Here is a 14,276-nt window from a genome sequence, read left to right as displayed (position 1 = left end):
TGCTGCTGAGTTTGTAAAGAAAACCAGACTGCAAAGCTGGCAGGAGCTACCAGCTGAGCAGCAGAAAGAGGAACGTCTTGAAGCGCTCAGTAATCATAAGGCAGCGGTTGCCTTCTCACCCAAGACCAGACTGAGTACAGCGTCCTTCCCGGAGTGCATTCATCTAGTACCCGTCAACGGCAACTTGAACAACTGACTAAGAATTTTAAAAGATGAGACATTTGTTAGTCTATTCTAGTCTCTGGGTAAAGGTGGTGCAGAAGAGAGTAAGCTCTTGGGGAATCCAAGTATTTTCACCGAAGGTATTTCACCCCATCCACCAGCTACGGGTAGCACTTTCTATGCTAATGTCTGTTTTAAATGCAAGCATTTCATGATCCTTCCTCTAGACTTTTTTATAGCTAGGCAGCACATTAAAGATCGCTTCTTGATTTTTAATTCAGTTTTTGTATATTAATCATTTCACTCCTATCTGAAAAGAACTGTACAAATTGATAAAGTGTGAACAGTCAGTAAGTGTAGAGCATATATCACCATACATGACTGTAATTAAAGAACAAAGAACTCTGTGTAGTAAGTTGTTTAATTACTTAGATGTATGAGTAGAGACAGAGATTTCAGTGTAAAGAACTACGCAGTTTGGTGTAAAAGCTCCATTTAATTACAGAGCAGCATGCTTTAATTGTTACCAACTAATGAAAACCATTCTTCCTTTAGAGAACAGAAAAGTTCCTTTCCTCTAGAACTTAATTCTAAAAGTACAAATGCAAAATAAAATTAATGCTTAGAATAATTTTTTTTGTGATTTAGAACAGCATTACGTTTGGTAAGCTAGTCAACCTGTTCTTTCTTAGTATTGTATTCTTCTGACATTTCAAATTACTTTGCTGTAATTGGTAAGCAAAACTGAAAGGGAGAATACCTCTTTCATATATGACTTTTTCCTTCTGCACCAGATGCATGTGACATAATGAAGTCAAATGAATATGAGAATGTCCAGCACAGCAGCACTTGCTGTCTCACATAAGGCTATTAAAATGAACAGCTTTCACTTGTTTGTCTTTAATTCCTTTACTCTGAAGTAGGAAAATGTGTGTCCATTGTCTGGAAATTAGAATGTGTTTATAGGTGTGGGTACCCTAAGCTATATGAACATTAATAATTTAAAATGCAAAGAAAGCAGTTCATGTTCATATAGCTGTGCTTTACCTTTCTGTTGTACTTTTCAAGATTTAAAATCTTGTATAATACATATTTTTTGTCTGAAGATCATTGCTGTTGTGTTTGCTGGCTGGACTTACTCATCTTTTATTACCTCTTGAAATAAATGGGTTTGCCTTTGGTTAAAATTCCTCTCTTCCCTTAAAAGTTATTCTTGATTATTTCTCTTGGATGGATGTATTGCTTGTGGAAGCCCAAGAACAACTTACTTTTCCTACTAGGAACCATCGATCCATCCCTTAGTCTTCTGTGTAAATGATTGTGAAAATGTGTTTCTCTGTAGAGCTGCTAAGCATGTGTTTAACTTTGCTGGAAGGTGCTTCAGAAGAGCTCAGTTTGGACTGCTCATGTAAGCCAAACTCCGCCCATGATAAAATCCTGTTTTGATTCCAGGTCCCCCTCTGCAAATGAGGGTGGTCGCTGCTGCTGGGACCCAGCTGGAAACATGAAATGTTCTTTGTTGTCTGCTTCCTCTTTCTAAGTTTTTTCTTTGTTGTGCTTTGTGGCCCAACCCTTTTGAATTCCTCCAACTTGCAGAACTGCTGTTACAATAAGAATTAGGTTTCCATGTGAAAATTCAGCTCTTCTTCACTGCAGCAGTTTATCTATGTTACTGGATTGGAGCACTTAGGTTTCAGAAAACCTAATTACAGAAGCTAGTACTTCATCAGTGTAACGTTCATCTCCACTTCCCTAAAGGAAGTTGCAGTTGTTAGGGGGGGATGCAGTGATGCTACAGGTCAGTACTTCCAGCTTTTTCTGTTCTCCTCTTCACAGTTGACTTTCAGTTACGTTCCTGTCTTGGAGAAGAAGAAAATACTTAGGATGCTCTGGCAGCCTGTTGCCGTCTAGTAGAAAACAGCCAAATGATTGCCTTGAGAGTTTGCTTTACACCTTGTTCAAATACATTTATCTCCAATGGTAATCTAATGAGAGAGGAGGCAAAGAGGTGCCTCAGCATTCTTGTTAGCAACTCTAACTCTTCATTAACAATAAAGGTGTTTTATTTCAGTTTACCAAAGCAAAAGTGGTCAGGTGAAGAGAAACATACTGAAATCTTCCAGTCCCAAGGCATGACAGGAAGACGAGTCTGGTTTAATTAACAGGTATAACAGGACGCGATGGTCATCAGGCACATTTGGTCTTGAGGTGTCATGTAGTGGTGCCAACAATGCTTCGGTGCTAGCCTGAGATGGATTCAGACAGATACATATCTGTTTAGATTTGAACAATAATAAAGCACAACTGAAACATGACGTAGTATGTCACCTAGGAAATAATTGATTAGCTCAGCTCAGCTGTGCGCTGGATATATACTTCACACACATCAGGCAAAATTTCCAAAGCTAGGCAAGATTATGGGTTTCTCTGCATGTAGTTTTTGCTCATAATTGGTATGACCTAATTTGCTTGTGCAGATAACCATTGCCAGTTAAGATCCTTGGTGATTGTATGCAATGCCAAATGCCACATATGAACTAGCCATCTTTAAACATGCAAGTCTTTCTTCAAACATCTGTATTTTTTCATCTCTCACTAAAAGTAAATCCATTATTAAGGAGACAGATTGAACTCGTTTGTATTAGTAATGCAGCAGGGCCATGCCTTAATCTTTTAAAAAAAACAAGTTTACATCTGGTCTCATTAATCAGCACCCACCATGTTGCTTTCTTTTGGTTTTTTACAGAACATAGGAAGCTTGGTAATCTGACTGTGACAGTGAAAAAGACCGTCCCCTCTCCAGAAGCAATACAGATCCTCTACCAACGCATGAGATATGAATACGAGTTTTATTACTATGTCAAAGAACAGTTCCACCTGCTAAAACGCAAGTTTGGACTGAAGTCTCATATCAGGAAATCACGTCCCAGACCTGAGTTCTTCATTCCTTCTCCCCTGGAAACAGAGGAACCGATGGATGATGAGGAAGATGATGAAAAGTGGCTAGAGGATATCTATAAAAGGTGATGGATAGAAGAACTATCCTTTCTCTTCTGGTGATCCTTCCAGCTTTCTTAAGATTTTTTTTTTTAATTATTATTAAAAGTAATTCCTTAAGGAACTGAGTTAATGCGCAGCAGCATTTGAAACAGAATGAAAGAGACCATTCCCACATGCTGGGGCCATTGGGAGATCCCTGGTTTTGCGGGTTTGATTCATTGTATGGTGTTGGCTCTATAGCATCCTTGCTATAGGGTAGTTCAAGAGAGAATTATCTACTGTCTATCACAAAATAACTTTTGGAGTACACAGTAGTCCTCTGGACACCTACGAAACATAAGAGAATAGATTAGGTGGTCTTGTAAAGTAAATTTTACAGACTCTTGTCTCTCTCTTTCTCCAGAAACAAGTCTTCATTGCATAACACTGCGGCATTAACTACCGGCAATGCGGACTACGGGCAGTGAGCCATTTGGGAGGAGTGCCTCTTTCTGCCCAGAGCACACTGGTACCCCAGTGGTACGGCCAGAGCCACTGCTGTGTCTGTGCACATCGAGGATAACAGGCTCAGAAGGGGGCTAGATAATGCCTTCTGAATTTCCCTGTGCGGGAGGAGCGAGGCTGCTATTCTGGCAAATTAATATTAGTGGACATAAGGCAAGTTACAGGAACTAGATGTTTTTGGTAAACCCTTCTAGTTCATAGAATGGAAAAAGTTACCTGGCCAGTCAATGGCAACAACAGATGAAAAGTGCAAGGCAGGGTTACCTAAACAGTAGAGTTTTGTTCCTGCAGTTGAGTACTTTTTTATTAGACTCTGAAGGAAAAGGTGCAGCGTATGGATTTTTATGTTCAGGAAGGGTATTTGTAGATTTTTATTCTTCTCATGGGTCACAAATCCAAAGAGATACAGAAAAAGTCACTCATTAGAAAACATAGATGACCTGGAACTCCTATTAAGCACGACTGGTATTTCTGCGATCACAGAACTTAGTTGTTCACTTCTGAAGCTGAACGCAGCTGCCCCACCAGCGCCAACACCAGACGCCTGCTTTTATCATGGCTAGAAGTAAAATTAACAATATGGACGTACGCAACTTTTCTAGCTGAAATATTCCAGAATGATAAAACAAAGAAAAGAAGGCGGCATACTCTGTGAAACTAAAGTCGATTCAATGATACGTTGTTAAGAGTCACTGTGAAAGTTTGCCCTGTTAATCACTACAAGCATTATCAGCAAACACTAGAAAGGGGATCAGTGGAGGCTGGGAGGGGAAGGGGAGTAGCTCCCCTAGCTGTATGGGCAATAGCATACGTGCATATAGCAACACGTGACCTGCTGTTGTCTTTAAGGTGGGTGTCCCTGGGGTTCCCTGTGACATGTGGGCTTGCCGGCTACTCAGCAGCCTGCCAGGACTGGTGGTGCAGACGTGACAGACCTCTCCGCAGCAATGGGCAGAGCTGTTTGGCCATCTGCTCCATAGCAGAATAGGGGGGCCTTGGGGGTCTTGACAAGGCTTTCGCCTCTTGTGCACTGTTGTTGCCAGAGGAAGCTGGACTAGTAGAGGATAACAGCAATAAATTCTTGTCCTAGAGCACAAGAAAGAAGCAGGGCTGAGGAGTTGCAGCTCCATGCCAGGAGGAGTCCCAGTAACACTTCAGGGGCAATGCACCTCTGTCCAACTCACATCCTATTCTTCAGCTTCCTATTCTGCAGCTGCCTCAGCAGCATGTCTGCTGTCTGCAAGGTCATGCTTCAGTTCGCAATAACAAGCAAAAGTTATTTTGTGATGGACGAGGCATATAAACTCGGGCTAAGCTCGACTGTGCTTTCCAAGGGTTTCCTCTTCCATGAGCCTGCTGAGAGCCAGTAGACATTATGGCCCATCTTCATCACCAGTCAGTCTTCACTGTACCTACACGCAGAGAATGAAAATAAAGAAGTGGAATGATGTTAAGACAAGATGCTAACTTACAGAAAAGATTATGTAGAAGATTCTGTTCTCATTATTAACATCCCAGGTTGGTGGTAGCAATGCACTACCATGGGGGAGCACATTAAAGAAAGCTGAAAATGGCACAGATAACAACTAACATATTAGCAAAAATATGAATCTGCTGCATTGTATATTTTAAGTGGTTTCTATGAAATTACATTGAAAGAGTAATGATTAGTTTACACACTGTGGAGTTGTTATATTTTGCAAAGAAAACTAATAGTCTCACCTTTCTGAAATTCTGTTTGAATCCTTTTTGCCAATGTTGTAACAGAATAATCAGTCACTTAACACAATCACCCTTCCTGCAAGTTCACTGCCGCTTACCGTAAAGTCTATTTTTATCTGTTTATTTAATGGTATCTTCAGCCATCACTACTTATAACCTAAATGCAAAACCTGTTTAATGATTTACTTGCTAGGTTTTAATGTTGTTGGATTTTTCGTAACAATCAACCTGGCCTCTCCTCCTTGAATGGCACTTCATAAATTTAGCTGGCACATAGCATCTAAGATTCCGGGTCCAATGGCCTATTTATCTGTCCTGAAATACATTTTACTTAATTGTTAAAAGGTACATTTTAAGCTGGTTAATCTTTGACTTATTTATTGAAACTTTTCAGCACATTCCAAATTCTAAGTTGCTCAGGAAGAAGTTGATTTAAATGATTATACTTTGGTCTGATGAATATTTCTTATTAAAAAAAAAAATATCATTGTTTGTAAGCCTTAAGCCCACAACAGCTTTGTAGGAAGTGCCATGCATGTACTTGTAAATCTTTGTGGGGGGAAAAAGGTGGGTGCTTGACATGTATGAAAATAAGAAAACATATGTGTACATTAGCTTAGCTATAAATGAGAGCAACGTATGTTTTGGGATGAAATATTCTTTAACTTATTCGCTACCATCTCCTGAAATATAAAAAAAGCCATATGACTCTTTATTTTTTGGTCCAGTGATGTTTAAAAATAAAACTTGTACATTTCTTTGTAGCGCCATAGTCCACTTGCTTATGCTGCTTTTCTTGCCTGGGTACAGCAGCCGTGGGGAAGATGCACTTAGCACAACAGGATTGGGTGCGGCATAGTTTGTCATCTAAAAGTCATACTTTAGCAGCGAGATTGGGGTAGGTTGTTCCTGGGTTATTCTACGTCCCGAACTGTCTGGAGGTGCGAGAGTGAAGGCGAATTACTTCACTCACCTGAGATGGGCAGTATACCCTGAAGTACATTGTCTTATGTGCTTTGTGGCTGCTAAGGAGAAAGAAGTTGTATCCCGGAGAGAAACAGCTTGGTCCCCATACACTGCATTTCACTAGCTGTGGTATTTGATGGCCAGGCACAAAAGCTCCAATAGTCCAGAGTGAGGCTGTAAGGTAAGTAAAACATCGGTGCTTTCACACTAAAGAGAGAATCAACCGTTGTTAAAATGTGGCGTTCTGGAAAAAATAAATTTCAGTCTTAAGTTTCCAGTGACAGTGACAAATGATGCGGTTTTTTTGTTCCTGTTTAATTCTCTTCCACATAAATGGTGCAGATGATGCAAGGCTAAGTCTGAGTATCCGAAATGTTCTCTACCTATATGTAGAGAAGCAGCTCGGCAGAACTGAAGGTGTGTGAAACCGATGATGTATTTGAAGCATTTCAGTTTCTTTGTGATTCTTTATCGTTGGACCTTTGATGAATTGTTTGAATGTTATAATATAGAATGGTATGTAGTATCATAAAGACACCCAAAAAATTACAAATTTTAAACACTGAAGAACAGTCCTGTGGATGCCAGCCATTGAATTCTTCCTCCTTTCGATGATGTAATGAAAATATTTACTCTAAAGGTAGGTTTTTTTGACTGACAAAGGAAACCATGCTGCATGCCAGCTTGGGTCCTCTCATCAAGTGAAAAAACGTCGTCTGCCAAAGAGTAAAACTCTACATCCTCTTAAAAAATAAAGGCCTGTAATTCCCAGTTAAGGGTAATGGTGTTCCAATCTTTCCCTCCATTTTAAGAAAGGGAACATCTATGACGTTACGCCATAGCCTAAAACAACACAGCAACATTTTTGAGAGCTAGAATACTGTAACACAATACCACAACATTCCTTCTGTTTTATTTTTAAGGAATCAGCCTTTATTGCAAAGAGTTCAGCAAACACAAAACACTGTCGATCAACCTGCTTGTGTGAGCCAAGACCAGAGAAAAGAACTGAACGTTGTTACATATAGACCTCCCTATACAGACCCCATTGGAAAAACAAGAGAGGTCTTACCAAGCCTTGGAGGTGCCTGCCTACTGGTGTTGGAGTCACCGGGACTGCTTTTGCAGGGTCTGTTTGCAACTTCGGGCTCTGCTTAGGTGCCCACAGGTGTGGTGGGAAGGGTGCTGGAAGGCAGCTCTGTGAGGAACAGCCATTGGGGGGTAAAAAAAAATCCCCTGCAAAATGTTAGAAGTGGGTGGAAGGGATCTTATTTTGATGGTCGAAAGTTGAATCTCAACCAGCATAAATCAGTTGCTGATGTCTCACAACTGAAAAGCTGTCGTGCCTTTTCTTTAGTTTGCCCAGAAATTGCTTTGCATGCCACACTGCAGCACAAAGTGAACTTCAAAGCTCAGTCATAAGCTTTTGAAAATAGGTGTGTGTAATGGAAACACCAGCACACACTAACGGTTGTGCCCCAGCACCGATGTCTGATGCTGTCATCTTGGAAGAGCCAGGAGGTGGGTTGGAAGATCGTTCTGGGGCAACAGTGGGTGGGGAAGGGGGGAGGTTTTCTGCAAGTACGTATTTGGCCTTTCATACACTGTAAGATGGTAAGATCTGACCAGTGGTATATTTGAATTTGGAGCTTGAATATAAACCTGTGGATTTCCTTTTCTGAGTATGTAAAGGAAGAATGCAAGTCTGGTTTTGTATTTAACTGATTGTGGCTGAAAGGGTAAGTTAATAACACTGCTGTCAGGCAGGCATGGTAGGAGCGTGCTTTATGCAAACTTGCCATCCTTCTGTTCCCTTTTTTGGATCTGATGGGCAAAAAGGCTGATGGCAAAGCATTCCACCACACCAGTGGGGATCTGGTGCCGTGAAAAGTAGAGATTAGCAGGAGTACATGGAGGCGATGCTATTCAGGGTTAAGAAAAATTGTCTCAAGGCTAGGATGAACTATTAGCATCCAGCAGAAGCATTACACAGACTGTTCACTCTCTTTATGGCATTGGCTTATCTGGAAAACTCGAGACCGTGCTTCAAAATCAAATGCTGCTTCAGAGTAGTGATTTGTAGGTTGGTTGGTTAGTTAGTTGCTAACAAAAAAGTTAGCATGTTTTGGCTTTTTCCATGCTCTACGAATTGCCGCTCTACCTCAGAAACCTGGCAGAGTATAAGCGCACAGCCTATACCAGTATCTGATGTGCAGGAGCTGCTCTGAGACAGATTTGATCTTTCAGCAAACCTCTCTCCAGGTTGAGTGTAAGGAAGGAGCTGAGTGAAAGGAATCCTTCTCAGCGCAATGGTGCTGCTAATGAGTGAAATAATTAATATTTCATTACTGGGCCACAAGGGGAAGTAGTCCTGCAGGCCAGAACAATACCAAAGACTTTAGATAACCTCAGGGCTCATGGGAGCATTGTCAGGTAGCAAAGGCCAATTGCATCTTCCAGTTTTGAACTCTTGATCATCTCCATTTTGGGTGCAGGAAAAAAAGAGGCTGTTAGAGTTCACGGTATACACAAGAGTGACAGTCCAGGGTACAGCTTCCCATGGCACATGGGAATTTCTCTTCTAGGAGCCTCCAATCTGTTTTTTGTGGTGGTAAGCTCAGGGAGGGGAGATCAACTCTAGTTGTTAGTCTCTGATTCCCCAACGAAGACAAATTTCCCAAGATGGTGCTGGAGGGATGTGCTAGAAAAAGCAGCAATGAGGTACCTGTGCCTCACTGAAGAGCTGTAAGTCTTTTCCGTCTTCATTTTTCTCCATTTGTTTGTTTTTGAACAAACCATAGGCCGTATTTGGTGTATTTCCCAAGGTCAATCTCTGTAGGGTACTTCCGCACTAGCCATACTGTCTGAGCATCTTGGAAAATGATTAACATCTTTGTTCTTTTGATCCACAGTGGAGGTAAAGAAGTGCTGTTATCCCCATTTCATACACTGGGAATGGATACAGCAAGTGGGTAAGTGATATTCCCAATGTCACACAGGAAGGTTGTGAAAAAGCAATGATTATGATTTAGCCAAGTGTCTTAGTCCTTGAACTTTCTCTCCTGCTCTAAGATCAGTCCTAAATTTTAGAAGGCAAAAAAAGTACCCTGGAAAATTTTAGTTACGTAGAGTTGTCTCCCCTTATCTTTTCCTTAAAACTCTAAACTTTTCAGGTAACCGCCTAAATATGAATGACTTCTTAGCCTTCAGCGGACCATTTATGTCCTTTTGGGACAAAGATTAATTCGTAGTCATATCTGTTTGGTCGCATAACAAACACCTGCAGAAATGGCATGGCTGTAAGGTAGATTTATGTTTGGGAAAGGTGATCCTCTATCAGTAAGAGCAGATAAGCAGATGGATGGGTGGTTGAAGTCACATCTTGCAAATTTAGCTGTTCGCAAGAATATGGTCACATTTTCTCCTGAAATATGTGGTGCTTGTAGCCTACCTGAAAAGTCATCAAACCTGTGTTCGTGTATGTAGCCTAAGTTGTGTTTTCCTTTGGTTTTCCACAGCACTTAGAAATGCAGAACATGAAGCAATGCCTTACTGTTCAGCAACTGACACCAACATGGAGTGAAAAGACAGTTCTCACTCAGCTCACCGAGTAGTTGGGATTGTCTGGTGTATCCATAAACCAGAAAGCTCCAGCTGTCATTCAGGGGTACCTGCCTCTCAGCTGAGAGATCTGGTGCTTTCCCCTCATTTCCTCCCAGGCCCTCCCTTACCTGGACAGTACACGTCATTAAAGCTTTTGGCTACATCTTCCAGGGAGCATCTTAAGGAAGAGTGAGCAAACAGGGACGTAATCCAAACTCCTGTGTCCAAGTGCCCGTGCTGCTGAGCCTTGCTCTAAATTTTGAAACTGGGAGAAGGCTCTTGAGGTTGAGCCCACCTTGTAGGTGTCAGCTTCGTTCCTGCTCCAGATCTAGTTTCTGCTCTGAGTATTAGGGCGAGTCCTGGCCTGTCTCTGAAATAACTGAGGCTTAGCAATGCCAAATCCGTCCCCTTTGGCTTTGGGCCGGGAGGCTGAAATGCACTGGCAGGTGAGCGCATCAGGGTGCAAAGAAGTCTCCGCAGTGTCAGTCCTCTGACATGAGCAGAGACGCTCAGTGTCAACAGCAGCCCTGGAGGCTGGTGTCTGAGCAGGGAGAGGGAAACAGAGCCAGTTTCTCAGTCGTAGCTAGCCGGTGGGCATTTCTGCCAAATCTCCCTTGGACAAGTTTGTGCTAGTCCTGTCAGCACTTGCTGTGGGAAAAACCTTTCTTCCTACACTTCTTGGGACAGAAAGCTGGCAAGGAGTGCCCAGCAGCGCCTCTCTTCCAAGGAGGCTGGAGAGATCCAGGGGAGATGTGAGGGTGCAGGGGAGGGAGGACCACAGCCTCCTGCCTCCCTGCCCTGTGGGGGACTGAGCTCCAGGCTGCTTCTCACCAGACCCAGGCAGGACGGTGCTGATAGAGGACAGTGTTGCTCCTTGCAGGATGAAAACCCAGCTCCTCAGAACGGGGTTTCTCGTCAGAAACTGCTGTGAAAACTCCCTGGAGACTCTGCATAATTGTAGCTTTCCAGCAGGTTTTGCCCCAAAGAATGTGATTTGGCCCACCAGCATTGGCTGGAAACTGAGCTTTCTAGTGACTCCACAATCCAGCCCTTGTCAGTCACGCAACTTGGGTCCGTGCATGGGGCTCTTTGTGATAAACCTCACTGGAATTTGGAAACCGTTCAGCAAATTTGACCTCTACTTTGTCTTATAAATATCACAGTGTCAAGCAGCATCGCGCATGTCTTATCACTCCAAAACTGGGAGAAGGAGATGGAATTATTATGTGGTCAGCTCTGATTTTCCAAAACAATATCTTTTGAGTCAAAGGAAAAAGCTTTTTGCTTCTCAGAAAGAAAGAGAATGTCCTGTTTTTGCCTGGGGGAAGGGGCTTTTCTCAGACTTAGTCTGATCCCTCTTGAGCAGGTACTTGTCACCCCAAAGGAGCCTAAAGCATTTTCATCTTTTGTAGGTAGAGCACCATGGCAGCCACCTCCTGTGAGGAAGGCGAGATGAGACCCAACCCATTTCTCTGTTCTCACCACGGGAAAGGGAACGGAGGCGTCGGCAAAACCTTGGCCAAGAACAGCTCTGACCAAAGTTAAGAGCTTCTAACTTCTCTGCAAAATAGATAGGGAAGTGCGAAATAGATAGCAAAGCTTACACCAGAGCAATCTAGGGCAAGCAGGGAAAATGCATTTAGCCACAGGTCAGCATCTTTTAAGAAAGCTGCGGCTCCTTGCTAACATGAGCAAAGTCAGACCTTTTCTTTGCTTAAAAAATGTATGTGGTCCCCTGGTGTCCCCTCCCCAGCCCACCCCGTGGCTGCTGCCCAGGCTGCCACAGCCGTGCCAGTACTGTCACAGGCAGCAGAAGAGGATGCAGCAGCCCCACTGCCTTGGGAGCCCCACATAGCTGGCAGCCCTGCCTGCTGCCGAATCGCTGTGTGGCCCAGCCTAATTGCTTAAAGCTTTCCTTTTCCCCTCACCACGAAGGCTGGAGTGTAGTAGTTATCTACTCTGCAAAACTTTTATGAGAATTGGTACGGTTTCGTAGAATTCCTGAATAACAAGGGATCACAATAGCTGTGGTGGAGCCAGCCTTCTCAAACCCTAACGCCTGTGCTGTTTGCTTATTTATGTTCAGTCTCTGCAGGCAGGAATCGTGTTCCTCTGCCTCCCACCGATCCCAGCGGCAAGTGCCCCGGACTGCTCAAAATCCAGCTGAGGTGCACGTGCACAGCGTGCCCCAGGCACTTCAGCCTCCACCTCCTGCCTCCTGTGTCGGTCACAGGCTCGGAAAGGGACCCCGGGTGCCACTGGGAGGCTGCTGAATGTAGCTCTCTCAGCCACTCGGGGACTTGGCACTTGTGTATTCTTCTGGAAATGAAAAGGAGGCACTGAGAATTTCCCTGGGGAAGTCTTCCATGGGGAAAACCTCCTCGTTTCCCTGCCAGATAGTGAGCTATGTGGCAAATTAATTTGAATCTAGGAAAAGTAATTTGAAACAGGACAGGTAATCCCCACCTTCCCCAAAACATCCCTTCAGGTTTTGGCCAGCCCTGGTGTACTCTGAAGCCAGCAGTGTCATGTCATATCCTTGAAGACTCCTTTTACATGCAACAAACATTTAAGATCAAATAGTAATAGCAATGACTAATAGTAAGAATAATAATATTGTGTTTACCTCACAGTGTTAATGTTCAACCAAACAGTAGATGCTGCCGTTGAAAACAACCAAAACCGTGCTTTGTATGCAGAGGAAACCATATGCAAGAGGTTGATGAATGCAGGTTAAACTGCAGGAGCCTCTTGCTGAGGAAGCCTAGACTTCAGTGCTCGATGCCTGGGGCGTAACTAGCTTTTCCTTCTTCCCTCCCCTCCAGTGCATGCCAGTCATTTCAGTTTAAATGAAACAGCCTTTTAGAAAAAAACAGCAAGCCAAGCCAAACCCAAGTATCCGTTGTTTTCTCCATCCTGTCCCTCCAAAAGTGGTTTGCTTTAGTCCGGTGAGTCAAAAGGTATTGCTCTCTTACTCATCGTTCCCATTTGCATTTCTCAAGAAGAGACCTGGCAGACAAATGCTGTGGACAAGCCCTGAAGATTGCACCGGGACTCAGTAGCTCATTCGCGGGGAAATGCCTCATTAGCTGTTGAGAGTTCAGGCTTGGAGACCATCTAAATGGGGATTGTTGTTTGCTCAGGGCCAATGGCACCTGCGTGAAGGTGCCACCCTAAAGGGAACTGCAATCTGAATTTTCAGAAGTTTCTGAAATCTGAAAATCTGGGGGTTTTTTAATCCAAAAAAAAAAAGACATTTCAGTTGTTCTGTAAATCAGAACAAACTGAAATAACCAAGTGGAGCACAACTGGGCCAGCACACGCAGCAACGGCAAGTTCCCACTGTAGCACTGCAGTTAGGCAGTTAGCATGTGTTAGGTTTCTGCACTGTCTAGGAACATAAGCAGGTACATGTGTATAGGTTCAAAACATTTAACTACGGCCCTCTGGAGCACCACGGCATTTTTAGACATGAAAAACAGAAGGGTTTTGCTTCTATAAAGTTTGAAAGAAGTTTGGGCACCAGAGCGGAGAAACAAGAAAAGAGGTGAGATGCTTGGTGAGGTGTGAGGAGCAGAACCCTGTACAAGGGGAGGCGAAGAGAGATACTCCCAGTGCAGGTTTTAAGCAGCTGGCTATCCATAAGGGAGCTGGCAGAAAGGCCAGTCACAGCCTCTCTGGCTCCACTCGCCCTGCCGCTGCTGCTGAGGGCACGCTTTGTGAAAAGCCCACACCTGACAAGAAGAGCACGCAGCAACAGGGGAAGGGCTCAGCCTGGGTCCAGACGTAGTGATGGGTCCAGGTGCAACTGCTTAATAACCCTGGAAGTGACTGGCTTTTGGGTGCCGGAGCCGACCTGAGTGGAGGCGAGTAGAGATGGGATCCTTCCTTTCTTGCGGGTCCCCTCAGCGAAGGCTACTGCTGGTGCAAATTAACTAATACTGCACATTAATAAAAGGAAGCAAGGCTGCCCATAGCACTGTTTAAAGCTTTCTTCTAGCAACTGGCTAGTATCAGCTTTGCTTAAAGGTTTTCTTCACCTCTCAATCTTGACTTTGTGCCCTCTGCTTCTCCAGAAAAGAAGCGCTAAATTCATGGGAGGCTCTGGGCTGACTCACTTTTCTCAGAGGAAGGGTTTTTCCTCCTGCTGCTTCGGTCCCTTGTTCCCTCACCTCATGGGTCTCTGCATTTCAATGAAGAGCCTGCGATCCGCAAAAATGCGCTGCAAGCTTTCAAAGAATGCATCTGTTTATATTACCTCTCCCTGGCCCAACATCCTGTTTTGGGAAAAACAGCTTCTACAACGAGAAGCCGGGAAA

General features: G+C 43.6%; 1 protein-coding gene across 4 annotated transcripts in view; it reads left to right on the top strand.

Annotated features, from left to right (window-relative positions):
• UST (uronyl 2-sulfotransferase) overlaps positions 1–13,907 on the top strand; it is a 180,124-nt gene extending 166,217 nt beyond the window's left edge. Inside the window, exons 8-11 of one of the 4 annotated variants that reach the window (XR_012659679.1) lie at positions 2,909–3,185; positions 7,278–7,483; positions 7,712–7,875; positions 9,267–9,312. Coding sequence is in view for 3 of the 4 variants with exons in the window: in XM_075087975.1 (XP_074944076.1) it covers positions 2,909–3,185; positions 7,278–7,483; positions 9,267–9,326; positions 9,873–9,937 (608 nt within the window). In the remaining variant the exon portion in view is untranslated. Of the gene's footprint in view, positions 1–2,908; positions 6,153–7,277; positions 7,484–7,711; positions 7,876–9,266; positions 9,327–9,872 lie in introns of those variants that run through there. The other 3 variants (XM_075087975.1, XM_075087976.1, XM_075087977.1) reach the window with 3 other exon arrangements.
• The last annotated feature ends 369 nt before the right edge of the window (positions 13,908–14,276 follow it).

The sequence above is a fragment of the Phalacrocorax aristotelis genome, chromosome 3, assembly GCF_949628215.1.
Source record: "Phalacrocorax aristotelis chromosome 3, bGulAri2.1, whole genome shotgun sequence".
Taxonomy (NCBI): Eukaryota; Metazoa; Chordata; class Aves; order Suliformes; family Phalacrocoracidae; genus Phalacrocorax; species Phalacrocorax aristotelis.
The sequence above is the reverse complement of the archived record's forward strand: the minus strand, read 5'-3'. Positions and strand labels throughout refer to the sequence as shown.